This window comes from Podarcis gaigeae, assembly GCF_964106915.1.
Source record: "Podarcis gaigeae genome assembly, chromosome: 5".
NCBI lineage: Eukaryota > Metazoa > Chordata > Lepidosauria > Squamata > Lacertidae > Podarcis > Podarcis gaigeae.
In genome coordinates this window covers 22,167,889-22,195,085 of record NC_139681.1, presented here as the reverse complement: position 1 = coordinate 22,195,085, position 27,197 = coordinate 22,167,889, and the positions used below count along the sequence as shown (strand labels likewise).

The following is a 27,197-nucleotide window of genomic DNA, read 5'->3' as shown; positions in this document are numbered from 1 at the left end:
GTGCAAATGACTGTGAACTCGTGCTTGTTTGTGAACTATCACACTTGCTCCTTCTACCAGTTCATGGATGGTAGAAATAAAGCTTTTTCTCCAAAACTATTCCTTGAGTGTCTGTTGACTCCCATCTTCCTTTCCCGGGCGCAATATTTTTCCCACCCGAGGGCAAAGCCTCATAAGGCTACAGAACTTCTTGCATGCTCAGTAGAAAAGGATGGCTGTGGCTTGCCAGCTGATTATGCTGAAGTCTTACACTGGCAGCCATTTTGACTAGCTCTGCCCCTGCACCACCATTTTGTGACAGGTGGGCCTCACTAATTTTCAGTCGTCTCACGTGGGCCCCAAGGCTATCAAATTTTCAGAAACCCCAGTTCCAAGGGAAAAGCAGGAATGTAAGAAGTTGAACACCACGGTTATGTATTGGGTATAACACTTTTTATGTTACAAGACGCATTCTAACTAATCATATAAGCGTTGGTAGACGAACGTTCTAATGGCAAGTAAGCGCAAACACTTTCAACTGTCAGCTGTTCATGCTGGGGCTTTTATTGAGTAGTCCTGGGAGTTCAGGTTTTGTTTTCCTATGAGTGAGCCATTGTCACTGACTGTTGAATAACCGTAGTTGAGGAACTTATACTGCCTTGGGCTTCTGACTTTTTCTGAACATTTAACAACCACCTTGCCAGTTCTGCAGTACAATTCATCCCATCCTAAGACTGCTTGCACTTTCAAAAAACAGCTACTATTGGAGTCCCATTGCACATATATGCATTAAATAAGTGGACCAGAAGCCTGTTCCCATGTGGAAAGAATGTGTGAGGGGGCTGTAGGGCTGTGAGCATGTGCCTCTCCCGTTAATGCTTGCAACAGCTGTGCCCCATCCCTCCCAAAAAAATGAGTATGTGGTTTAATAGATCAGTTGCTGGTTTATTTTTAAAAAGAAATGCTATGTGGCAAGGAAGGGAGCAGTCTAAATTATTTAAGACAAACACATCTTTCCTCAGTTGACAAACAGAGAATGCAAGTTCCGCCTGGAATCTGTATTTGTTGTGGTTAGAAGGCAGTGTATTTAATTATCTTTGGGATAAGATGCACTTCCCAACTGGTTATTGAGACCGCTGCAAAATAACAATGGGGAAAATGACCTATGCGCTGTGGCAGAGTAAACACAAATGAGGACCGACATGGGGGAGGGATGACACTCGTTTTGTGTGTGGAGAGTAAAAAATAAATAGAATTTCAGCACAATTTTATACACTTGCCCTCATGTGCCAAATCCACACGAGTCCTTTTTGCCCCAAAGGAATTGCACAGGAAATTGGGGCAACCAGCTGGGGTCATGAGGAGCGAAGAAACAAGGCATGTTCTTTTTATTATCTATTTATGGTGCAATCATCGCAGTTATACAACCCGTTTCTATGCTGTTTGTGCCCAAGAACGGGCGTACTGCTTCGTTCCCAATTGGTGCATATCTTTTAGCTTCCTGCTGAAATCCAGTAACTGTTCATGCCACAAATAACATTTGGGGATTGTGTGGTTGGCATCCTGGTTTTGTTGCAAGAGTTGCCCTCCTGAGGGCAATAAAAGCAGCAAAACGGGGGAAGCATCACAGAACAATGAAGCAGAATTATATGTGGACGGTGGTGTAAATCTACCTCTATCGTGATATTATTGCACCAGTGACATGTTTAAGAACAACGCTGCAAGAAGACACTTCTCTAGAAGAGCCCCGAGACTTCAAAAGCAGTTCTTGCTTCAAGCAGGTTTGCAAAGAGATATGCAACTACAAAGCCTGCCTTTGCCAGAATGCTCATTTGGGCATTGCAAATGCTTCACCCTTCTATGTTTTATTATAATGAAAACTAAAAATAAGTTACTCTTGTGGAAAACGCCCTTTGCCCAGAGGGCTAATCGAGATGTGAGTCAGGAGATCCATTTTCGGAAGGTGCTAGGGTTTTGCATGTTTTTTTAAATGTTTTTTTTCCAAAGCTGTAGTAGCAGCCAGGGATACTGACTGTTTTATTATATGACCAAAGTGTCTCTCACTAAATGTAAATGAACTGTGAAAAATACTAGGTGTACCTTTCCCTCTATCTTTGTTTTGTAACACAGAAAAACTAATAAAAAACAGCACATTAGGAATTTTAACGCCTCCTTCCCAGCTCTGCTATCCCAACACAATTCCCTCCCACAAGGTTGAAATTAATTATTTTTAAACCCTCCAATGAAATCTTTAATTAAAATCATTTTTTCAAAAAAAGAAACATTCGAGAAAGCCTGATGACAGATCTCAAAGACCACAGGTAGTATGACACTTGGCCCAGCGAGGGTAAAGTTCTACAGGACTGGGAGCTATGATGAAATAAGGGCTGGTTAGCAAGGTGACTTTAAAAAGCTACAAAACAAAAACCAATTGGGACTCCCGTAATTGTTTCAAATGTAGATTTTATTAGCTTTCCGTCATCATTCCTGCATTCAGATATCCAGATACACCTAGCAGTTTTGTTCCAACTGGAAACTGTCTTGGCTAGATCTTTGGATTTCAGACCAAGCCCGTCATTAATCCAGTAAGAGAAACACAGAAGGAATATCTGGAGCCAACAGTAGTACTAAACAGCCGCTATAATGGAACATTGTGTTTGCTCTCTAGGAACAAGTTAGAGATATAGTTAAGAGTTTGCACCCAGACTTTGTAGCTTTTTTGTAAGTAAGAAAGGGCCATCTATATCTCTAGTTATGCTCTGAAGGTTGTGGTTGGATCTTCTCAACAGCTTCAATGACAGCATCAAGGCTCACTTTGTCTCCAAATTCCTTCTCACGATGCTCCAGGAGAATGCCCTAAAATAAAAGGGAAAATGTGGATCAGGTGCGCACTTCCTTTGTACAAAACTATGTTTGAGGCTCTTAAACTTCTGCAACTCCTCTAAGCTCCCTATTTCTGTGCACGTGAAGTAGCACTGGATTTGGGCAGCGTAAGCGCTTCCCCCCCACAGGTGCAAAATTGAGAAAATCCCTAATTGAGAAGATCCATTTCTGGAACAGGACCAGGGTGGTGGGTTGTCCTGCCCCCCTTCCCCAATAAATCCTGGTGACGCCCATGCCTCATTTACCACATCCCTTACTTAATCCTGCCATGTCCTCAAAAAATAAGAAATGCAATACCACACCTGATTCCCCCCGGTTAGGATTTCAGTATTCTGCATTTTGTTACCTTTGTAAGACTAACTATTTTGCTCCCTGGCCTTTTGGTAATGGAGTCAACAGCAAGAATCAAGGCCTGGGCTTTCAGCAAGATGAATACCTCTTTGCATCTTTCCCAGATCAGGAAACCAAAAAAGTGGGGCCGCCCTCTGTGAAGGATGCTGAATGTTCAATGGAGTCTTGGTTCTGCCTCAATGCAGGAGACCAGACAAGAGAGAGCAGTGGTCTCCAAGACCCTTCTAGAGGCTGAAAACTGCAGAACATGGAACTACAGGATGCATGGAAACAGCTTTGCACCTGCTCATTTACACACACACACACACACACACACACACACACAGATACACACGTACCTGCACCCCAGGACCAATAACGAAAACTCCTCCCAGGACAAAGCCTTCTCCTTCCAAGTTCCCAGTATAGCCATGCTTCCAAGCGTTGAAGAAATGCCTCCAGACGCTGCAGCGAAACATGCCCAAAAAGGTCATCTTTCTTTTCTTAGGCCCATAGAAACGTTTCTGTAGAAAGGGATTAGAAACACTGAGTCAAAACAGAGAGAGTGTGTGTTCTTCCTAGAGAAACACAAAGCTTCCTGATCTGGAGCAAAACAAAAGGTAAACAAGGTTCAGACTACCACCGTTAGGACTTTGTGTACATTCTCATTATGCAGGAGTGCAGGGACAGTAGGCTGCTTGCATGCCATATACATTTAAAGCACATCGCTCCCTACAAAGAATCCTGAGAGCTGTAGTTTAAGGGTGCTGGGGATTGTACCTCTGAGGGGTAAACTACAGTTCCCAGCATTCTTTGGGGGCAAGGTACAGTGGTGCCCCGCAAGACGAACGCCTCGCAAGACGAAAAACCCGCTAGACGAAAGGGTTTTCCGTTTTGGAGGCGCTTCGCAAAACGAATTCCCCTATGGGGTTGCTTCGCAAGACGAAAAAAATCTTGCATCCCCCCGCGGGTTTTTTTCGCTTTTTTCGCCCTTTTCTTAAGCCGCTAAGCCGCTTATCAGCTGTTCTGCTGATAAGCCGCTTAACAGCTGATGGCTGGAAGCCGCTTGACAGCTGTAGCGCTAATCTGCTAAGCTGTCAATGGGCTTGCTTCGCAAGACGAAAAAACCGCTATACGAAGAGCCTCACGGAACGGATTAATTTCGTCTTGCGAGGCACCACTGTACTTTATATGCATGGTGTGTGCATAGCCACAGAGTGTGGTAAAAAGGTAAAGGACCCCTGACAGTTAAGTCCAGTCGTGAACAACTGGGGTTACGGCGCTCATCTCACTTTACTGGCAAAGGGAGCCGACTTTTGTCTGCATACAGTTTTTCCAGGTCATGTGGCCAGCATGACTAAGCCACTTCTGGCGAAACCAGAGCAGGGCACGGAAACGCTATTTACCTTCCCGCCGGAGCGGTACTTATTTATCTACTTGCACTTTGACGTGCTTTCAAACTGCTAGATAGGCAGGAGCTGGGACCGAGCAACGGGAGCTCACGCTGTCGCGGGGATTCGAACTGCCAACCTTCCGACCGGCAAGCCCAAGGCTCAGTGGTTTACACCACAGCACCACCCGCGTCCCTACAGAGCGTGGTACTGGGCGGAAAAACAAAGCTTCATCAGAATCTTGGCTTTCACGCCAAAATAAGCTTCTAGCCCTTATAGCTACAAATATATGCTTGAACTGCTTTAGCTGAGATTCCTGCATTGCAGAGGGTTGGACTAGATGGCTCTTGGGCCCCTTCCAACTCTATGATTCTTTGAAAGTACTTAGGTGATGGCTGCTGCAATTTCAGGAGCTGGAAGAGTCATTGTGTAAGGTCTCTAATGGCTGTGGGGAGCAGGGCTGGCCCAAGACATTTTGGCACCTGAGGCAAGCCACAAAATGGCGCCTTCCCACCACCATGGGAGAATGGGTGAGCGGAGATCTACATCAGGAACAAGATGGGAATAAAGCTGTACATCAGGGACAAGGGTGAGAGGAGACCAGCAGCGCCTCCTACTGGCCAAGAGGCCATTGTAGAGGCAGCATTGGGGTGAGGCTGCCGAGGAAGTGGCAAATCCACTGCAAAAGCAGCAGGCAATGCATTCCTTGGAGGCAGGATCAGCTCCCTCTGTGGATCCTGCTGCCTGAGGCAATCATCTCACCTTGTCTCATGGGTGGGCCAGCCCTGGGGCGAAGGCTTTGAATGATTTAGAGAAGTTGCTGAAACCAGGTTCTCTTGGTTGAGTAGAATTTGGGTTTCCTAGCTGTGGAATTGTAATGTTTTTAGCACCCCCTAAGTAAAGAGTTGCTCCCCCTCTCTACCTTTTCATTCATTACTTTCTCGCCTGCCTCCCCCCTTCCCCTCTCATCTGCATCCCGATCCATATACTGTTTGCAGCGCAGCCTCACCATTAAAAAAAGGATCTACTTTTATTCTGGCCTGAACATTTTCAAAACAGCTTACTCCCCCCTTGGTTTACCATTAGTAAACATAAGTGAAATGTCATCACAGTATCTGTTCTTACTGGTGAACCACACACAACTGATTTGTTACCAGTTTCTTTCTTTTTTATTTTTGGCACCTGCTAAAAGATGGGGTGCCTAATAAGACACACAGCCCAATTATGTGGGGAATAAATAGATGTACTAATTTTTCCATTTATCTATGCCTGCTAATGGGGAAATCATGCAAAGACAGGCCAGTGCTTCAGAGCTAACCTGTTTTCTGCCTATGTCTATTTATGATATATAAATAGAAAACCAAAAGCCAATTAGCCTCTTAAGTAGCAGCTTTTGCTAAGATAATCTTCATGCCACCGACTTCCCTCCAGACCCCCTAGTTGCAAGAGAAGAGGCATAGCCACATCTCTTATCACAGTGGCTCTGCTGGAGGGATCTGTGTGCTCTGAAATGTGTGTGGGATCATAGACCAACATGAGCAGCTTTCATTTCTGAAGGTGGTCAAAAACCTATGTGGGAATGTATTCCACTGTGTGCCCCTGCAAAGAAGATAGCAAGAGAGGCATGCCTTTATAGGGGGTGGGGAGCCAACACCCAAGCTATGGGCATTTTTTTAAAAAGCCCAAATCACTATGCAATGCAAATGGCATTCTGAATGCAAATTTGCATTACAAAAACTCTTGTTTCACGTTTGCAAATGATCAAACCTTCAGCCAAGCAGCACAGGAGGGGCTCAATGGTGAATTGTGGAGTTTCCCCACACATATCTTTGAGCCACCTGTGAACCTTTTGCCAATAAAGGACCGTATAAGCTTTTTGGCCAGTGCAAACCTAACGCCTGCTTCACAAACCAGTTTAAGCAAGAATAGCCTTAAACCCCGCGCACCTGGAAACACATTCAGACAGAGTGGCTCAAAACTTCTAACATAATCTATGAGACAGATGAACAACCCAAGCACAAGTCACCGATTGCATCTACCTTTGCATCCAGAAATATCTCCCCCTTGAAATACGGCTGAAATTGCTCCACCTCGGTCCCAATGTTCTCCTTCACAACAGCATACAGAGGTATGCCCAGCTGGTCAAGCTGGGGCTTCAGAGAGGACAGCTGAGCAGCTTCCTTATGAATGAGAGAAGAGATAAGTTATGTGGCTGCAGCCTACAAGCCATCCCTATGTAGGGACAACCCTCGCACTGCTCTTATCAAACATGCCCTGAAATGAAGCCTGTGGGAATGTATGTTAGGGTGGCATCACATTGGCAGGGGATTTTAGAAGTGCTAATGCTCTGTGGCCTATCTAAGGAATAGGCAGAACCTGCTGCATGGTGGCATTGCAACTGTGGACTTCCTAGCGGAACGCCACTGGATTCTTTCCTTTCCATCTTTAGACAGCTAGAACACTTTTAACTGTGTTCTGCGACCGCTTTTCACATTTAATTCCATCATTTGTTGCAGATTTTAGGACTGTCGCCTTCTTTCAATTTCTTGTGGTTTTGAGATTTAGTTGGCTGGACACAGTCCGGGTATGCAACCTAAAAATATTTAAAATAAGTTACAGTGCAATCCTAACCGTGTATTGGTGAATTCAATGGGGCTTCTTTTAATTGATTTTAATTAATTTTAATTCATTTTAATTAATACCTTGTTTTAAATTGTTGTCTCTCTCTCTGTGTGTGTGTATGCTTTATTATTGTAATCATCTTATAATTGTAATAATCTAATTAACATAACTGGGAGGAAAATCAGGCTTTCCTTGTGTAAATCTAAAGCCAAGCAAAACGCAAAGGTCAAAACACATGTTGTAACCTAAGGAAACCTAAGCTCAAAATTAATGGTAAGTTTAGCCGCTGAAGGATCTCTCCACCACATCTCCACACTGCCAGGCGTCCAACACAGAACAATAGGAGGAAGGTAGACATAGGAAGAGGACTTGTGTATGAAAGAGAAAACGCAAGCAGGGGTGGACCTGTAATATTCCTACCGCAGCTCATCTGAATGGAAGATTTGGAAAAGGAGATGGACCAAAAAAATATATCAAGAAGCAAATATGATAACTCAGTTGGTATAGCATGAGACTCTTAATCTCCGTGTTGTGAGTTCAAGCCCCACTTGGGCACAAGATTCCTGCACTGCAGGGGGTTGGACTAGATGTCCCTTGTGGTCCCTTCCAGCTCCATGATTCTGTGAAACTCTTTAACATAGTACCAAAAAATTGGCAACATGGAAAACATACTAGACCCTCATCTCTGTATCCATGCAGCCCACAAGCATCTTGAAATAGCAAGGTTAAACCCCATCATTTGCTCTTTAGAAAGAAACCACACTACCTCTCTGCACAAAAATCATCCAGGCCGCCGCACTGCCATGATGACAGCGCCATGCTTTCTCCACAGTTCCTCTGCTTTGAATGCTCTTGGCTCTGCTGAGGGACAAACAATAGCGTATGTCATTATGGTCCTTGTTGCCTCTTGTTCACTTCAGCAGCCGTGTGAGATGGACTATCTTCTCAGCTTTTTCTGATATTATTTATGGGGCTTTTGGAGACCACTTGAATTTCAAGTGTTACGCTGAATGATATAATCGAAGCCACCATGCCACAGGCTCACAAACTGTGCGTGGCAAGCACAGCCTCATTGAGTTGTGAACACATTTTCTTTCAGAAACAGGGGAGCAAGTGGGATCTGTAACCAAGTGTTGCAGAGTGAGGCGCTTCTGTTTAGGATTCCAAATATTCATTCCCCCCCCCCACTCATTTCCGCAAGACAGTCAGCATTCTGTGAGCACTAATCGTATTCGGCCCTCCCTGGATTGTTTCTGCAGTTCCCAGAGGGCTCCCCCCCTCAAAAAAAATATTTTTTGTACTTCTGCAAACAAGCCCATTGGTTATGTCTCATTTGTGAACATGTGGTGCCATTTTAACCATATAAGCCAGTGGTTTCGAACCAGTGTGCCGTGGCACCCTGGGGTGCCTTGAATGATGGTCAGGGGTGCTGCAGGCAACACTGGCCTCTGTCCCTCCTTCCTTCCCTCCCTCCTCTGATGCCCTCTCGGGTCTGCCTCCCAAAGGCTAGCACAGCTATTTATTGCAGCAGCCCTGGCTATAAGCTCCGTAGGGAAATGTTGTCCAGGGACAGCAGCAGCTGCTGCCCAGAGGATTCCCAAGGAGAGGGGAGAGGAGAGGGGGCTGAGGGAACACTCCACAAGGGAGGGTGTTCGAAAATGGGCGAGAGGCTGCCAACAACTGGGCTCCTCAGCCTTACAGAGGTGTCACAAAAAGAATGTAGTTGGTTAAGGGAGCCTCAGTGCCTGCTGGAAACAAAGGGAATTGTGGTAAACTCTATGCCACATATTAGAAGGCTGCAGATCCGAATCCACAAAGGCAGAAATGCCGCTCATGGGTCTTTTTCCCGTGACTGGAAATCAAGGTTCTTTCCTGCAACAGGCTTTCCAAAGTATAACCGACTGCTTTTTCAGAACACTGGGTTCTCAGCACATAGAGGACCCGACCACACATCATAAGCCTTACCTCCTCCCAGAGTCTTCAGATCTGCCGACCCGAGAAAATCCAAGGAAGCCTTTTCCGCTTTAGTCAGAAACAAATCTGTATTGGCAAGGATTATCCCTGTCACAGCAGCCCCAATGGCTCCGAGGCCAATGGTCCACATTGCCATGGAGAAATAGCCCAGGTCAAGCTCCGAACACATGTCTGAAAAACAAAAAACAAAAAAAACAAAGAAAAATGGTATCCATTACTCCACTAGCTGACAAGGTTCCAAGACAAAACAATCCTACAGAACCAATTTCACCTAGAGACCCAATGGGATTCTTTTGTTTACAAGGTACTGGCTTGATGTTCAAAGAGTTCCCAACTTGGACCATTATGAATTCTCCATGAAACCATCACTGAGAGATACAGAGTTGAGAGACACTGAGAGAACCAGAATTGAACGGCACGTCAGTAGGAGAAGGTTGCGGGGGGCGGTCTGGTTTGTCCATCGATTAGCCAAGAACCCCCAAGTGTAAACTGCAGAATGCTTTTTCTACTGAAACATGCGAGTCAGCAAGGAATTTTGCCTTTCAGTAGGCAGTGGTTGCCATTTTCAAAGAGTAAAATTCTAATCTTTACTTGCTCCAAGGATACTTCAAAGGGTGTGGGCAATGTCCGCTGGAATCTCGGGAGGCAGAAGAAGATATCCACTAACTGACGGCGTGCCTTAGCTCATGTTCACCACTGTCTGTGATAAGCTAGCTTTTGCAACCTGTCATGCTGTTGGCACTTAATTTGGACTGCCTGGACACCAACTTAAGTGCCCCCCCTTTTAAAAAAAACCAAATATAAGGGCATACATTCACCCCTGCATTCTGAATTTTTACATTCCATACCATTTAAGTGGATCTTCTTTAGCTATATAACTCCTTGTGAGGGATGTGCTCTAAAAGGGAGCAGATAAATACATTCCCTTTTCCAGGGTTTTAGCAGGGTTTCTCCAAGAAGAGGGATTCTCAAGGGGCTCAGAGGGAGCAGCTGGAGAAAATGGAAGATTCTCAGTTATAGAATCACAGAATTGGAAGAGACCCTGAGGATCATCTAGTCCAACATGCAGCTGTCCCATATGGGAATCGAACCTGCAACCCTGGCATTATAAGCACCACTCTCTAACCAACTGAGCTATCTATTTCCCTGGCAACATTTTATTTTCTTATTTAAAATATTTCTGGGTCACTTTGTTCATGGCACAATCAAAGGCACATTAAAAAAAAAAACAGCCCGCACAGGATCTACAAGCTTTTTCTTTGTTTTACAAAAAATTATATACCACTTGATTGTAACAAAACCTCTAAAGCAGTTTACAAGACTTTTTTAAAAATTATCAATCAAAACAGTTTTAAAAAGCAAATAATGTAGTGGAAACATTTCAAAAACAAGTAAAACCAGAGGTAATCTAAAAAGAGATTAAAAGATGTCAACATCTATATATCTGGGATAGGCTTGCCTAAACAAAAATGTTTTATTTGCTTAGTTCACACAAGCGCATTGCATCATGGAAGGGCGAACCATGTGCATAATAAAGTGGCTAGCTGCACACTGATCTTTCCTCAGTCACAGTGATATCATTAGTGCCATGTTGGGAAAACATTTGTGCAATAAATACTGATTCATTGCTCACACATTGCATACAACCAGGAACGTGCCAATCTACGTTCCCTCTAACCCAGAACACAGTTTCAAAGAGACAGAACTGAGTCAGAATCTCCCCCACATCCAACCTTGGAGGCTGCCGAGATCTTATTTGTACAATATTCCAAACAAGCCATCACAGCATATGGCAAAAGGCATGTTTTGAAGCAGGGATTCTACTTGGACTTAGCCACTGTGAACTCCGAATCTGTTAGCTCTGCCGGCATACAGCTGGAGATGCTACGATTTTGGTTAAAAAATGAAAAGGGACAAGGCAGTAGAGCTCACTCATAAGTTGGAATGGCAGATGGAAAGGAGAGAAGACTGCCATATTTTTTAAGGGGACATTTGATACACAATATAAGCAAATCCATTCCCATCATATAGGACTGCAGCACTCTGGAACAGAACAAGAGCGATGGGATGTGCCAATTCTAGTGTTTTAATTTGTGTGGCATGGACCTGAAGTCAGTGGCGTAGCGTGGGTTGCCAGCACCCGGGGCAAGGCAAGTAATTTGCGCCCCCTAACCCGTGGATTTGCGCCCCCTAACCCTAACCCCCAAATGTTGCGCCTGGTGCGGCCGGCCCCCCCTGCACCCCCCCATGCTACGCCACTGCCTGAAGTCCCCCAAGGAAAGAACTGTAAGGAAAGCAAAAAATAAAAAAAATAAATACCAAGTTGACCACATTGGTTCCCAGTGCAATCAAACAATATTTATTTTATTTCATAAAATGTACACACCACTTGATTGTAAAGCGGGGGGGGGGGGGGGGGGGCCTCGAAGCAGTTTAGGTTTAGAAAGAAGATAAAACAATAAAATTATCACTAAAAAATTTATCACTATTATTTAAAACATTCAGAAGGTTAGAACCGCAATGGAATAGACTAAAGCAAATTAAAACTCATACAATAACACAATGATTGGGACATTGGTGGACATCAAGGCAGGTCAAGACATGAAACATGGGTCAGCAATTGACAACCTCTGAATCAAAACAGGCCATTTAAGACCTTCCAGTTGGCCCCTTACTAACCGAACCAGAGATGGAGATAGAAGAAAAAGTGGTACTTTGCTGGCAAGACACCTGTGGGTGGGATGATGGTGGTAGAGAAGAGGTTTGTCCCACGACCCACCATTTCCCTCTGTACCTGCACCTCTGCCCCACCAGGATGGTAGAAACAAAACAAAAAAACACCGGAGAGCAGGTAATGGGGTTTCTGTGGGATTCAACATATTTAAAGAGCATTGTCTTGGATTATACAAATCACTATTCAATCCCAGAGTTTTCTCTGAAGACTTTAATACTAGCAACCAGAACAGATATTCCCAACAGCATTTCAAGTTAACCGGTTGTTTTTGTTTTCTTCCCTAAAAAAAATAAATCAATCATAGCAATCTATTCATCCCACATCAGTGAGTATCAGCGGTGGCAATGGGTAGGAGACCAATACCCAGATGTCATATACCTGCGTATTTACTACTGTTCTGACAGTAGCATTGATTCTAACTTAACGGCTATTATTAAACACCACCAGCCAATGCTGTGGACAAAGGAGGAGGATTTAAGTGGCTTAACCGCTGTAAATCTGTAGCTCGGATTGGCGCTTTGAAAACATTTTGCAATGTAGGGTTTAAGAGCTTGTGCCTGGAGCCAGTTCCTGGAAACCTGTTAAAAGGATGTTGAGAATCAGAGCTGAGACAGACCTCAGCCAGGTGGCTATGAAGAAAAACCCCTAGCCAAGGAGTAGATGGCCGTGTCCTCCTGCTGTTGTGGAGTACAACTCCTGCAAATCCCAACCAGCATGACCAATGGTTAGGGACAGTGTTCGAAACTCCCACTGTTCTGGGCGCATTTTGCAGCAGGGAATTTCATTAGCACGAGCAGTTTCTGAGCTCAGGGCACAGTGTTGCGCCTAAGATTTCAGATTGAAACTGCAGAGTGGAAGGAAAGGAGGGTCTTTTTCTGCCTGCCCACTTCTAGCTGCTCTCTGAAGACTGGAGAAGAGACCCTGTTAAGAATATTAGGGGGGGCGGGCAGGGAAAGGACCAGACCATGTGAAAAATGAACATAATATTTTAGCTGCGGTTCATTCATTTTCAGCTTTGTATCCTTCTTATAAAAAGGCCTAGACATTCTGTTGTTGTGCTCATAACCTAGGTTTAAGTTGCCATTTAGTTCCTAGCTTTCCTATCTCAGTTTCTAACACTGGTTAGGGATGATGGGAGTTGTAGTCCAACAACAACTATGTCAGCTGATGCAGAGTTTAGTCAGAGCAGTCAGCTGAATAAACCATCTGACCCTGTATAATATGCCAGCCGCACAGTAAATCTGTGATTGGGTGGCACACACTGTAAATAAGATAGCATTATTATTATTTAAAAATCTGTCTTTCATATCATGTTCCCAATTTTAGTGCAATTGCATTCACATTTGCTTCAACTGGAGTCTACTTTTAAACCTCTCCCACTTTTAAGGGCCAAACTAGACAAGATGGCAGAAGTCCTGTAATTGCATCTCCCAATTTAAAACTTTTAAAAAGTAAATGCAACCATGGAAATGCCCTGATTCAGAGTCCGCTTGAAGATGTTGCCTTGGGGTATGCGGATTAAGCCTTCCCACCTCCAGTGCCATTTCTCTTATCCAACCCCCGCCCCTCAAGCTTGTGGGGCATAGCATGCAGGTAGTCACAGAACTTCAAACATGAATATAGGGTTAGGGAACTTCCTATCTGAATTGCTACATCAACATAAAGCCACCATGTAACCCACCTCAGGGTGAAAGACGGGTAAGAAATCACAGAATTGTAGATTTGGAAGGCTCATCTACTCTAACCCCCCTGCAATGTAGTGATTGTAGGGCACAAACCCACAACCCTGAGGTTAAAAGTCTCATACTCTCCCAACTGAGTTTGTTTCTTTGTAAAAACTTCTCATGAATAAGGCATGAGCGAAGTAAACAAAAGGGCACGAGCAGCTCGAACAACCACACAAATACCACACAACCATAAACCTATAATCCAAGTGCCCTCAGGACGCTGCTGAACTACAACTCCCAGCACCGCTGGCCCCTGCAATATATACAATCATATTGTGTTTTTTATCATGTTGGTGCCATTTGGACTCTTCATACCACAGATACACAATTTTTCATACTGCCTGGCCACCACGTTCATTACAGTGTGACTGAAACCAATGCCCTACTAAGCCTGGAACAAAACACACACACACACACACACACAACGGGTGGATGTGAGAGGTTTGAAACACAACAGAACCATCTGCTCCTCCTTGCAGAGAATGCACAAAGCACGAAGCAATGCAGATCTGAATGCAGATATTATATCTGTTTGGACTCTGAAAATGTGCAAGGGTTAAGAAATGAACGCACTTACCAGTGCCCGCAACAGTTAGTAAGCCGGCAGGTACGCACAGACTTGACACCCGGGCGAAAGGAAGCCAAGAGCCATCTAGGCTGGCAGAAGGGCAGATACGATGTGAAAAGGCTCCTACGGGCAAGATGCTTTTGACTCACCCTCCTCAGTTAGTGTGGGCAGGACCAGGCGCACTGCCAGCATGAGAAAGCTTGGCGTCAGCCTGAGCACATCACTCCAGAGGCCATTACACAAGACAGATCATGTCGAAATCTAGGGCTGGCTCATGACAAAGTATTGTGCCAGGGATACGATTCCTTGCAAGTTGTTTGGAAGAAGTGGTCCCAATCATGTGATCCTGGTGTGGCAAAGAAAAATGCCACACAAATTACAATAAGCCCACAGAAATTACTTGGCAGTGGAAACCACTACTAGCCTGGCCTGACCGCGTCCAGTGCTTTCAAGCCACAAATGTCTAAAAGCAAAGGAGAATTAAGAAGGCGCTTTTGCAGAGCTTCTCTGCCTCATTGCCCAGAACTGATTCTTAGGCAACCTAAGAACAAACCCTATTTACTGATTTGTAGGTTTTGTTCGGCAATTTGGGGCAAGTGAGCTCAAGCCGGCTAAAGGTGCAGGGTCACCCCAAGCCTTGTGAAAAATGTAAGTACAAAATCTAACAGTCATATTAATAAAAGCAATGAAACGGATCCAAGAGAGGGCTTATCCATGCCTCTGTTTGGCCCACCACTTTCCCCCCCAAGAAAACCCAATCTTTAGCTCTGAATTGTAACAAATGGCAATTGGATTTTTCAGAGGGAAGCGGTGGGGCAAAACTGCTTGAACTCATGCTTAGAAAGCATGGGACATGCGGAAAACGACTCAGCTTTCAAGGCCCAGGACAAGCAGAAGTGTAGATGAGCCCCGAGTATTGAGATCATAGAATTGTAGAGTTGGAAGGGACCACAAGGATCATCTAGTCCAACCCCCTGTAATGCAGGGATCTTTTACCCAACATGGGTCTCGAACCCATGAAACTGAGATTGAGAATCTCATGCTCTACCAACTGAGACAACTCCCAGGAACCAGTCAGCCAACAGATCCTTAAATGTCAGTTGAATTACCTAAAAATTAGTATATGAACACTGTGAGAGGGAAGAGGTGAACTTCCCTCGGAAAGGTACCTCAGTCATTACAGCCGGTGCCAAAAAGTCCCTTTTCTCCTCTCCCACACCAGTTACCAGTGTATTGTACAAACAGTTCACAGATACGTCATAAAAGAACTTGTGCCTGTTGCAGGAAATGCTGTCAGACGTTGGCAACTCTTATTGCTGTATTTCAGCCAGGTGCTTCTTATTTTGCTCATCGTAATGCCCATCTGTCAAGGTGCTTCCCAGCCGAAGGAATGCATACAGCAGATAGTTACGTATTTATTGTCAAAAAAATAACACTCACAGTTTGCTTCTACAGCTCTGGGTAGCTATGCGCAGCAATCTAGCAGCTAGGCAGCTATTCCCAGCTCTGTGCTTTATGGAGCAGTTGCAGCAACAAGCGACCACTCCCCCTCCACCAGTTGATGCACCTTCCCCCGGTAGCCAGAGACTATGCCTATGTGTGGAAACTGCCTCTGCCCCTCTCTTTTCATTCCCTTCTTGGTTCTGGAGACAGTTTTACAGGAGAGGTTTGGTAAACACCTGACCCTTCACTTGCCTGACCTGCCTCTTAGTCCCCTTCTTCCAACCCACCCTCCAGCTCTGAATCTTCCCCTGCTGCTTCTTCTTCTGCTTCTTCTTTTAAAAAAACAAACTTTATTCAAAACATCGAAGTCATACATTAAAATGCATTAAAAGAGGGAGCTTGTAAAATATGTACAGGATAGCAAGGAAGGAGTTGGGATGCTAATCTGGAAACGGATTTCTTTGATGTCTCTTTTTGGTATTTTTCAAGCAGCATTTGCAAACATCTTACACCATAGGATGGAGTAAGACTCCGGAGCAGCTTGTTTTGTTGCTTTAATGCTACAGGTTCTCATCCTAAATCTTTGCCCTGAAACCAATTCTCCTTGGCAGTCTGGCTGTTTTGTTCCAAAACCTGACTTAAAGAGAAAAACTGAGAGTCCGAAGCACTTCCATCAACGTTCTGCATTTGTACAGGATTTGTAGCTGAATAATTCCCCGTTGCAGACCAGGGAGTATAAGTGCTTGATGCCATGAAGAAGTTATCAGATGGTGGTGGAGGCTGCCTCACCATCTCAGCACCGTAATATGGAACTGAGCAGTTGCTCGCCTGGGAAGTCTCATAAAGCCCAGTTCCACAAAAAGCAGCTTGCTGGTAATAAGCAGGGCTCAATTCCAGGGAGCTCTGCTGTTGCGGGGCACACTCTCCTGGCTGCGTGTTGACGAGAGGCGGATCTTCCCCTGCTTCTGATTTTTGCCTCTTGGCTGATGGAGGTCCCCACCACTGCCCCCTCTCCCGAGTCAGACTCCAGCCAACCTTTCCCCTCGGTGCACACACATCAGAGACCTGTCAGTCCCTGACACAAGTGTGGTGGGGGTTAAAGATCTATGCCATAGCACTCAGCGCGTATCCGAAGAGGACTATAAAGCCTCATGAAGCTACTTGCTTCCCTCTGTTTTCAAATACTTCACACAACTCCCACCATCACGGACCCACTGGCCGTACAGCTGGACCTGATAGGAGCAACAGTACAGTCCATACTTTTCCCGTCCCTGCCTGCTCATCGGGTATTCTGCCAAAACAGTATTTCTGAAATACTGAGATCAACCTTGTGCAACGACACCCACTGAAGAGATACCAGGTCAGTATTGCCACCTTGGAAATGTTTACGCTGGCTGACAAAAGCATTTTGTCCATATCTGATCAATCACTATCTCAAATCGGCTTGCTTACTGAGCACACTTTCTTCTACCTTCTCTCCTGTGAGCTGAGAGTTCTGAAATATATTGTGAGATAGCCCTCTTAAGAGCCACACTCGATGGGAGAGTCTCTCCCCTCCTACCCTGGCGCCCATTTAAAAAAACAAAAACAACGCAGTCTTGGAAGATTAATCAGAAGAGCAGAGGTGGGCTGCTTACCCTTCCCTCCCAACTTTCATAAGCTGCGTTTCTCCCTGTGTAGGGAAATGCAGGATTCCCAAATCTTTTCCTTCAAGGGAAAGGGAAACAGCTATGGGGAGTGATTTGTAGCAGGAAGCTGCCTACCTTATAGTGCCAGACCGCTGACCTATCTTATTAAGTATTGTTATGAATCTGCAAGTGCAAGACACCCTGGGCTCAAGTAGTGTTAGAATTTATGGTAACTAAGGTTGGGATGAAAGATCCCATGTGTATTAAAGAATGTTAATCCTCTGCAATCGGCATGTGTGAGGTGTTAATGAACCTAGGTATCCTAAATTGTATCTCAGACACTCCCTTTAATCCTAGGCAGGCAGCTGTAAAAGCTATTTCCTCAGAGGTAATAATAACCTGGGTGTGGATCCGGAGCATCAAAGAACAATGTGTAAAAATGCAGATGAGTGGGGCTCCTCTTTCTGTGTTACAAAAGACCACGACTTAGATTAGCATGGGTAGAAAAAGAGGGGTTTTACCATTTCTGGGGAAAGGCAAGCTGCAAAACAAGGATGATGCTACCTTTGGAAGAACCTGGTGCCGCTGCTGCTGCTGCTACTACTACTACTAGTACTACCAACAACAACAATAGTATTTATACCCTTCCCCATCTAGACACACACATACACACACACAGTGGTACCTTGGTTCTCGAACGTAGTCCGTTCCAGAAGTCCGTTCGACTTCCGAAACGGTCAAAACCCAAGGCACGGCTTTCCAATTGGTGCTGCCGCCCCAGAAACAATAGCCGACAGCCGCATCAGATGCACGGCTTCCAACAAACGTTCGAAAACCGGAACACTTACTTCCTGATTTTTGGTGTTTGGGAGCTGAAATGTTCAAGTACCAAAGCATTTGAGAACCAAGATTCCTCCCTCTCTCTCTGTGTGTGTATGCATACACATATATACACACACACACATATAAGCATCACTTCCCAAGTTTATAAAAATATATATATATAAAACACACAACTTGAGCTACACAAACACAACCTAAGCTACACAAACACACACACACAATATATCACAAAGATGCCCCGGTCTCCACTGTGTCCCATTCCCGAAAGGAAACACAGACCCTGGTTGAGTGCATGAGTCTAGCGCACGACCTGGTGGAGATTGGGGGGCATAGAATTACCTACTATGTTGACCAGCAGTAGTTCTCTAGGATTTCAGGCAGAAATCTAACCTGGGACCTTTTACACTCAAAGCAGATATTCTACCACTGAGCAACAACCCTTTCCTTTAAGAAAAAAAAAAGAGAGAAAGTATAGCGGGGGACGGATGTTAAGTAGCCCCTCCCTGTCATCACTCCCAGCTGGGAAAAACTAACCTTCTCCTTAAGCTATTTCCCCATGAAATGCTCAGATCCAGCAAATGCTGCCCCACACAACTGAATGTGTAACTGAATATGTAGTGCAGCTCTCCACTGTGGGATGTGGCAAGTGATCGTGACAGGTTTTGCTGAGATAAAGAACAGAGGCAAAAATAGAACGCTCTCACCTCAGCTGCAACTTGCTTTCCTCACTCGAAGTTCCTGCAGGGTCTGTGTCTCCAGAAAATGTGATCCGGCAAAAAGAAACCGTAGCAGGTTTAACCTGTCTAAGCAAGGTCCTTAAATTTCAAGGATGAACACAGCATTTAAAGCAACTGCTTTAGCTGTGGCATAGGGGCGGGAATTTTATCGGGAACATCTTTTTAACACTGTCGCACAACACAAATTTTCCTGCTGAAGTTCTCCGTTCTAAACAATTACCAGAACCCTGTTGCCTCTGGCAGTGTTTATGTCAGCACGAGAGGGGCGGGGGGGGGGGGGATATGTGCATGGGCACAGGCACAGAAGAATATAGGCAAACCCGCCCCACAATTCTGAAATCTGTACGGTGGTCACATGGTGAAGGAATTCAGGAAACGGCCAATGGCCCATCTTAGTCCAGTATCCTGTTCTTGCAGTAGCCAACCAGATACCTGTGGGAACTTCCAATGCCCACATTTTCTAGGTGTGCAATGCTGATCTAGAGTTGATTAACGGTAGTTTCAACTGAGCTGAAAGCCAGGAATATTGCAGTAATTATGCAATCCCTTTATAGTGCATGACAATGTGGTCACCACTCATTTGCATGCATTAAATACCTAGGTTTCTGTTTCTGTACTCAACTCAGATAGCATCTGTTTGCTTAATAAAAACAACTGTGTCCCAGTTTTAGGGATGTTTGGACTGCCATCACAAGTGAGGAGAGCCTATCTTAAAAGCCCTATCGGATGCGGGTGGTGCTGTGGTCTAAGGGCTTGCTGATCGGAAGGTCAACGGTTCGAATCCCCGCAACGGGGTCAGTTGCTCAGTCCCAGCTCTTGCCAACCTAGCAGTTCAAAAGCATGTCAAAGTGCAAGTAGATAAATAGGCATCACTCCGGCGGGAAGGTAAATGGTGTTTCCGTGCGCTGCTCTGGTTTCGCCAGAAACGGCTTAGTCATGCTGGCCACATGACCCGGAAAAACTGTCTGAGGAGAAACGTTGGCTCCCTCGGCCAGTAAAGTGAGATGAGCGCAGCAACCCCCGAGTCGTTCATGACTGGACTTAACGGTCAGGGGTCCTTTACCTTTACATGGCTAGAGATGTAAAATGTCCATAAATTTGGAAGCTGGGGGCGGAGTGGGGTGACTTCCCCTCCCTCAGGGTTTCCAGGAGAGGAAAATAAAAATATATGCAATACTTTCTTATCAAACCTAAACTTATTTCACTGTTTTTACAACATATAAGGCATTATTATTAATACACAGAATGGCACTATGTTGCATTTTTATGAAATTTGACAGAGCAATTCCATGCATGTTTACTCAGAAGCAAGACGTACTTGGTTTAGTGGATTTTGCTCCCAGATAAATGCATGCAGTTTCAAATGTATTCATGCCTTAGTTCTGTTCAAGCAAAATTGTGAATATACCCAATGCTAGAGAAAGATCCTCAAACTGCTGCACTCCATGCTACCAAAGGGCATGCTATCTTGTTTCTTCCTGTTTCTCAGATGGCAAAATGTAAGAGTTGAAAAGGAAAGCACCAACAACCAGAGGAAGGCAGAAGCAGCAATTCACAAGCATGCTTCTCTCACGACAATGGTAGAACCCCAGATGCAGAAAGGCATCTTGCATTTGGGTGTCCACACTATTCACAGGCATAAGTCCTATAGAGTTTTATATGAAAGACAATCTGCATGCTACACAATTTGGGTGTGTAAAACCCTGTACTAAAAAGCATTTAACTCATTCTAACAAAGCAAGTATTTCATAGGCGATCCCCCTTCTCCCGTTTCCCCCAAAGTTTCCAAACGAAACATGGGATGGAAGAAGGCACCACCAGGCACAAGTCAGCAAGATGATGTCAGAAGAGGCCAAAACCTTTTGACAAAGGTATTCAATAGCCATAGGATAAGAGTAGTAGTCTTGTGGATCAGGAAATGGTTAAGAAACAGGAAAGGGAGACTAGGAATTAATGCCTCATTCTCCCATTAGAGGTGTGCAGAAAGTGGAGTCCTTTGAGGATCAGTATTTGGACTTTTTAACTTGTGTATGAGTTACTTAGTTTTAGGGATGAACAGTGGGGTATCCAAGTTTGCTGAGGATGTTATATTGTTGAAATATACTTGGAGTCGAGAGTGGATTTCATGCTCTTTATTCAGCTCATAGTGGTGAGGAGGAATGAATGTTTCCCCAAAGTATCTGCTTTATATACATTATTTACACAATGGGCTGCAAGTGATTGGCTAATTCCGGAATTCTCCTGTAGGCCAATCAGGTTGTGGATTCACTTCCATCTGGAGCTGGATTGGGTGGCTCCTGCAGACCAGTCATACTGCTGCATTGTTCTAGGACCAATCAGACTGCTGCATTCTGAAGCCTATTGTTCTAGGACCAATGGGACTGCTGCATTTTGGATCCTATTCAACTCAGTACATAACAATTGTTAAAGCAATAAGGGTTTCCAAGAGCTCCAAAACGTTCTGTCCAATCTGGGCGAGTGGGCAGTAAAAATGGCAGATGGAATTCAATGTAAACAAGTGTAAAGCGATGCACATCAAGGCAGGGGGAAAATCACCAAGGGCCCCTCAGTATCACCCACACTCTTTTGCTAAACCACTCCCCAAGGTTGCTGGAAGAGTGTGATGTGATAATCTCTGAACTCCTTGGGAGACAAACCACTTTCACAGATTGCTCTCTTGGAGCTTATGGTGGCCCCAACCAGTCACTAACCAGACCTGCACCTCTTTTGCTTCCACAGTGGTACAGTGGTGGGGTGTATGGGATGTTAGAGAAGGGGGTATTACCTCTGGTGAGGGACACGTCACACTCCTTCTGCAGTAGTTTGTCTACCTTGGTCCACATCCTACATCCAATTCTCACCAGTGGCCCCTAGAAGTTGTCTGCATGTAACAGTGGCCGCACCCTGGGAATGGCTTTGACTGGCTGGCAAAATGAGGGGAGGGTGGTCGGTGGGTCCCAAACCCTCAGGGAGTTAGGGACTTTCTCTGCATGCAGAGACAGGCTCTGGCGGATTGAATGGATGAGACCATTTAGGGAAGTGAGGGGCAGATGGGACTCATCCACCTTGGAAGGTAGCCTATCTAGGAGAAGGAAAATTCTGAACCTAAACCTCCACTGCCTTGCGGGACATCTTTGGGAGAAGAAAAGGCTAAGGAGTAAACCCTACATCAGGCATGTCCAAAGTCAATTTCAGGGGCCTAATTTGGCCCGCTGGTCAGTTTAATCTGGCCCCTGTGGCAGTTTATTTCCTGGGATAAAATCCTTTTTAAAAAACCCCTCAACAACTTCAATCCAAAAAAAAAGGTCAACAACTTTGGCCGGCCCTTTGGTTGGCCCCCACGGCCCTTCACTTCATCAAATCTGGCCCTCTTTGAAAAAAGTTTGTACACCACTGCCCTACATACAGTGGTACCTCAGGTTATAGACGCTTCAGGTTACAGACTCCACTAACCCAGAAAAAGTACCTCGGGTTAAGAACTTTGCTTCAGGATGAGAACAGAAAACGTGTGGCGGCGGCGCAGCGGCAGCGGGAGGCCCCATTAGCTAAAGTTGTACCTCAGGTTAAGAACAGTTTCAGGTTAAGAACGGACCTCCGGAACGAATTAAGTTCTTAACCCAAGGTACCACTGTAAATCTGGAGTGGAGTCCCTAAGACAGTTGGATAGCGCTTTGTACGCATCCTTCTGGCAACTCCTGCAGCCAAGCTGGGGTCAAACGTATTGCTCTGCTTTCCTTTGGACCACATCAGTGAGGCCAAAAGGGGCGTCTTGTCATCTGGGCAGCCTAGGAACTCCATACACGCTGCCTAGGCTTGCGCCCAGGGAGGTCGGTTCCATGTTCCTAGTGCAGCGGTTTGACTTCATTCCCGGAGGCGCACTCTTTTGACTCTTCAGACAAGACAGATGCCAACAAGGGTAGAGGGGTGGGTGTTCCCAGACCATTCACTGCACCCAACAGATGGGGATTACTCAATAAGAGAGAATGCAGATGTAAGCTCTTTCACTCCTTTTGCCTTTGATCAGCCTTGCCCAGAACAATTAAGCAGCTCTTTTAATGATTAATATCTCATTTCTCTTGGATGAGTCAGTCCCAATCGCTATACATTCAAAGGCCACTCCATTCAGCCTAGAGTCTGTTGCCCCCCCACTCCCCGCAGCAACATCTATGAACTGCGAAGCCAGGAGCAGATCTGGCAAACCCCTGACGATCAAAGGGCAAATCCAAAGGCACTTTTGTGCACACTCACCATTTGGCAGCAAAACAATCCACTTCGGGAGCCCCACCAATGCATTGGCATTTAAATGTTATATTTATAGCTTATAAAGTGAAGCCCTGCCTGGTTTGCAAATCAACCTGGAGCTACAAGGAGGGGCAGAGCATACAGAAGGCCTCAGGTCTCTAATTAGAGGAACCAAGGCAGCTGGACTGGGAAAAGACTTTTACGGCAAAGACTATTAAAAAGACGGCAAAGTGGACTTGTGAAGGATTTCGGCCTAGATGTGGGATCTCCAGGATGACAACAGGCATTGATGGACATTGGGGAATGCAACCGGGAAAGGGGGGAGGGAAATTTGGAATCCAAAGGGTGTTAAATTATACTTTATTCATTTTTCTATTTTCTTTTATTTTAATCTGTTCTGCATATTAAAGAGGGGAACTCGTGGAAGGGAGCGGGGTCGATTTTAGGGGATGGAAAAACATTTTTAACATTGGGTTAATTATAATAAGTTTAAAATTTGGGGTAAGAACTTGCTGAATCTATTTGAAGGAATTGGAATACAAGAGGGGGTGGGGTGGGGAAGTCCTGGAAAGATGCTAATGAAAATAAGGTTATAAAATGGATGTTTTATTTCTTTCCTTTTTTCTGTTATATTTGAAAATGTTCAATAAATATTATTAAAAAAAAAAAAAGACTTTTACTTGGGGTCATGAAGAGCAGGTGCCAGGCAGCATCACTGAATACAGTGGACGCTCGGGTTGTGAATGTGATCCGTGTGGGAGGCAGTCTGCGCATGCACAGGTCGTGATTCGGCACTTCTGCGCATGCGCAAAGCGCGATTTAGCACTTCTGTGCATGCACCGAAACCCGGAAGTAACCTGTTCTGGTACTTCCAGGTTCGGTGCGGTGCGCAACCCGAAAACGCACAACCTGAACTGTGTCTGTAACCCGAGGTATGGCTGTATATGAATCTGTAATGTGACTCAGTATAAGGTGGGGGGGGCGATATTTGATCTGGCCTGTGGCCTGGATGCTCATCTCCTCTGCCTCACAAACCATGGGCCATGTTTAACAGGTGGGCAGGACCATGGGAGAGACCTCCAGTGCTTAATAATAATAATAATAATAATAATAATAATAATAATAATATACCATCCTTCATCCAAAGATCACAGGGCGGTTTACAGCATAACGCTACCAAATGAAAGCACAAAATACCTATCATAATAAGGACAAAAACAAAAAACCAATAACCCCCTCCCACAAACCTCACTAGTGAAGTACTGTGGACCTCATTTTTCAAAAGGCAAGCCATGGACCCCCTGCTTTTGAAAATTTCCCATGTTAAATCAAGATGGCAGACCGAAACTTTCAAAACTGCACTTGTGCGGTGTTCCCCCCACTCATTTGACTTCCTGAGCAATGCCAACTGCTGGCATATAGAATAAGAATAATATAATAATTTATTATTTGTACCCCGCCCATCTGGCTGGGTTTCCCCAGCCACTCTGGGCGGCTTCCAACAAAGATTAAAAATACATTAAAATGTCACACATTAAAAACATATATATATGCCCCCAATCCTGTGGATTTGGTTCTGAGGAAAAATATTACACAAATAGCAAACCAGTTTTCAGAAGCTTTAAGCTATGCCGGCAGGTCTTAATCTTAGGTAAATGGATGGAGCCCAAAGATGCTGTTCTCGATGTACAAGATACGAAGTTAATTCTCACTTAAAAGTGAGGATTATTTCAAAACAAAGCACAAGTGTTTGATTAATGTAAAGGGTTATTTCTAAATACGCCATCTGTTACGCAATGGGTTTGCACGGCCTCCCCACAGGATTCAGGTCACAAAAGATTTACTCGATTCCCAGCTCTGTTCTCCTTACGTTCAAAGCATACCAACTCAAGCGAATGTGTGTTTAAAACTAGGGAGACAAGAGTAAATCAACACAGCTATCTAATCATTTCAGCTGCAATATCTGGCTTTTAAATAGGGCTGCCAACCTTTTGATCCACCACTGTAACAGTTTTAATACTGCCTTAATGTGAAGGCATCAGTGTGCTAATGTTTATCTTTGAAGTGGGGGGAAGACACCTGACAATTTATGCACATCAAACTGCTTTGAAAGACAGGAGGGTAAGCCAGGCTAGCTATTTTCTGGTCAGCTGGCAACCTTCTTAAAATAGGCTGCTTCTTTGTTGAACCTCACAAATCAAAGGTTGAAATGGTGCCTGAAATCCAAGCCACAACTCCGATAAAATGGAATATTTGGATAAACTGTACAGTACTTATCTCCTCATAAGGAACATATTTATTTACATTCATTGAGGAATATTCAAACGACAAATAAAACTGCAAAACAAACAAACAAACCCTAAACTATTTATACATTCTAGGCTATCCAGTGCAGAAATTACCTATATAAAGTCTCCTCAGACTTTACAGACAGTAATAATCTTTCAGAATATGTTTTTTTAAAAAAAAAATCTGAAAGCCATGACCTTCATTTTCTCAAGAGTCAATACCACTGCAATAAAGCAAGATTTCACCTAAACATTTGGAGAAGCTTCTTTAGGTTCAGAAGTGGAACAGAGTTCATCAGGGTGCTTTGCTGAAGATCTTTAAGTGATGGCTGGATGGTCATGTTTTAGGGGAAGCTTTTAGTTGCAAGATTCCCAGACTGGCAAGGATCAGAGGTTATATCTGCCCCCTTCCAGCTCTATAAAGTCTGTTGATTCTAGCAAAACTTCCTAGAGCCAATATGGTAAATACTGCTCCTCTTACTTTGCAGTTAGAAATATAGAATCACAAAGTTGGAAGGCACCCAATGGTCATCTAGTCCAACCCCCTGCAATGCAGGAATTTCAACATGCAGTCCCCCATCCAATTTAAAACCATACTGGACCCTGCTTAGCTTTGCAAATATTCTAGCAGCTTTACTGCTGCACCATAAGCAAAGTGTCATTTTTTAGGACCCTGCCTTTTTATTTTTATGGTTGTAAGTTGCTTTTAATATAATGCTGTACTGCTGTAACCCACCTTGGGTTAAGGATGAAGATTCATCAATCATTCAATAATAATTTCAGCAGAACTTTCAAATTGGGGCACTTAACTTGGGGAGGGGGCAACAAGATTATATCTAACTAGATTAACATATAATTACACTGCAACGAGATGGGGGCGGAGGCAATTATAAATGCTTTTTAAAAAGAAAAGAAAAAGTTGTGCCTTTAAAAGAAGCGATGCTTTCTTGGTAATTTTCCTGCATCCTCTCCCCTACTCTGGAGCACTCCCAGCGGCTTCATTCAGCCAGATGGGAGAAAACCCTCCACCTACAAGCCACTCGGCTTCCAGGCAGCGCTGGCTAGGCTTTTCCAAGGGACACCGCAGAGTGGATCCCGCCCCCCGACATGGAATATTATTTCTTCTCTGGCTGCGCTTTTTCTAGCGACAACCAAGCGTAGATTTCCCCCCTTCTTTTGGCTGCAGGGAATATTGTTCTTATTCCCGCCCTGCCTGCGTTTTTCCCAAGGGTCAACCAAGAGTGGATTTCCCTCTTTTTATTTTTTTGGCAGCTGGGAATATTGTTATTATTCCCTGCCTGCCTGCGTTGTTTTTTTTTCAAGGGACAACCGAGCGTGGATTTCCCTTGATCTGCAGCAGGGAATATTGCTGTTTTATTCCCTCCCACGGCCGGGCTAGTGCAGGGACCGAGGGATACTCACACCACAGCAGCTCCTGCAGAGAGATGCTCCTGCGGGCTCGGCGCCTCCCCTGCTGCAACTGCTGCCGCTGATCAGGCGCCTCCCCCGCTACCTGCAAAAGACGCCAAGGTCTTTGCTTTGTTGCAACCTTCGAGCCTGGGAGCGAGCGGGCGGGGGGGGGGGCGCCTCAACGCGCTCCCAGGCTGACTAATCAATCCCCCGCACGCTGATTGATGGCAGAGGAAAGAGGCGAGCTGGCTGCAGGCTTCCCCGCTTGCGTTTGCTGCGGGCAGCGTTGCCTAAGGCGAGAGCATGCCATTATCAGCTGCTGCTGGCTGGGCCATGGGCGCCTGTGAGGTTGCGGACTCTCCTTCCTTGGAGGTTTTAAAGCAGTGGTTGGCTTTAGC

The 27,197-nt window shown here is 44.9% G+C and overlaps 1 protein-coding gene across 7 annotated transcripts; it reads right to left on the bottom strand.

Annotated features, from left to right (window-relative positions):
• Positions 1–2,425: 2,425 nt before the first annotated feature.
• Positions 2,426–26,963, bottom strand: PRXL2A (peroxiredoxin like 2A). Of its 7 annotated transcripts, none has more exons than XM_083740540.1 (6): positions 26,812–26,963; positions 9,171–9,350; positions 7,972–8,063; positions 6,623–6,763; positions 3,552–3,716; positions 2,426–2,835 (listed from the first exon to the last, which is right to left on the bottom strand). In XM_083740540.1, exons 2-6 carry the CDS (start codon positions 9,346–9,348, stop codon positions 2,728–2,730), a joined length of 684 nt encoding a protein of 227 aa, XP_083596666.1. In that variant the 5' UTR covers positions 9,349–9,350; positions 26,812–26,963; the 3' UTR covers positions 2,426–2,727. The 7 variants fall into 7 exon arrangements, with proteins under 7 accessions (XP_083596666.1, XP_083596664.1, XP_083596663.1 ...); XM_083740538.1 differs by having other exon boundaries at positions 7,972–8,066; positions 26,812–26,962; XM_083740537.1 differs by lacking the exon at positions 26,812–26,963 and adding an exon at positions 14,218–14,381 and having other exon boundaries at positions 7,972–8,066.
• Between the last annotated feature and the right edge of the window lie 234 nt (positions 26,964–27,197).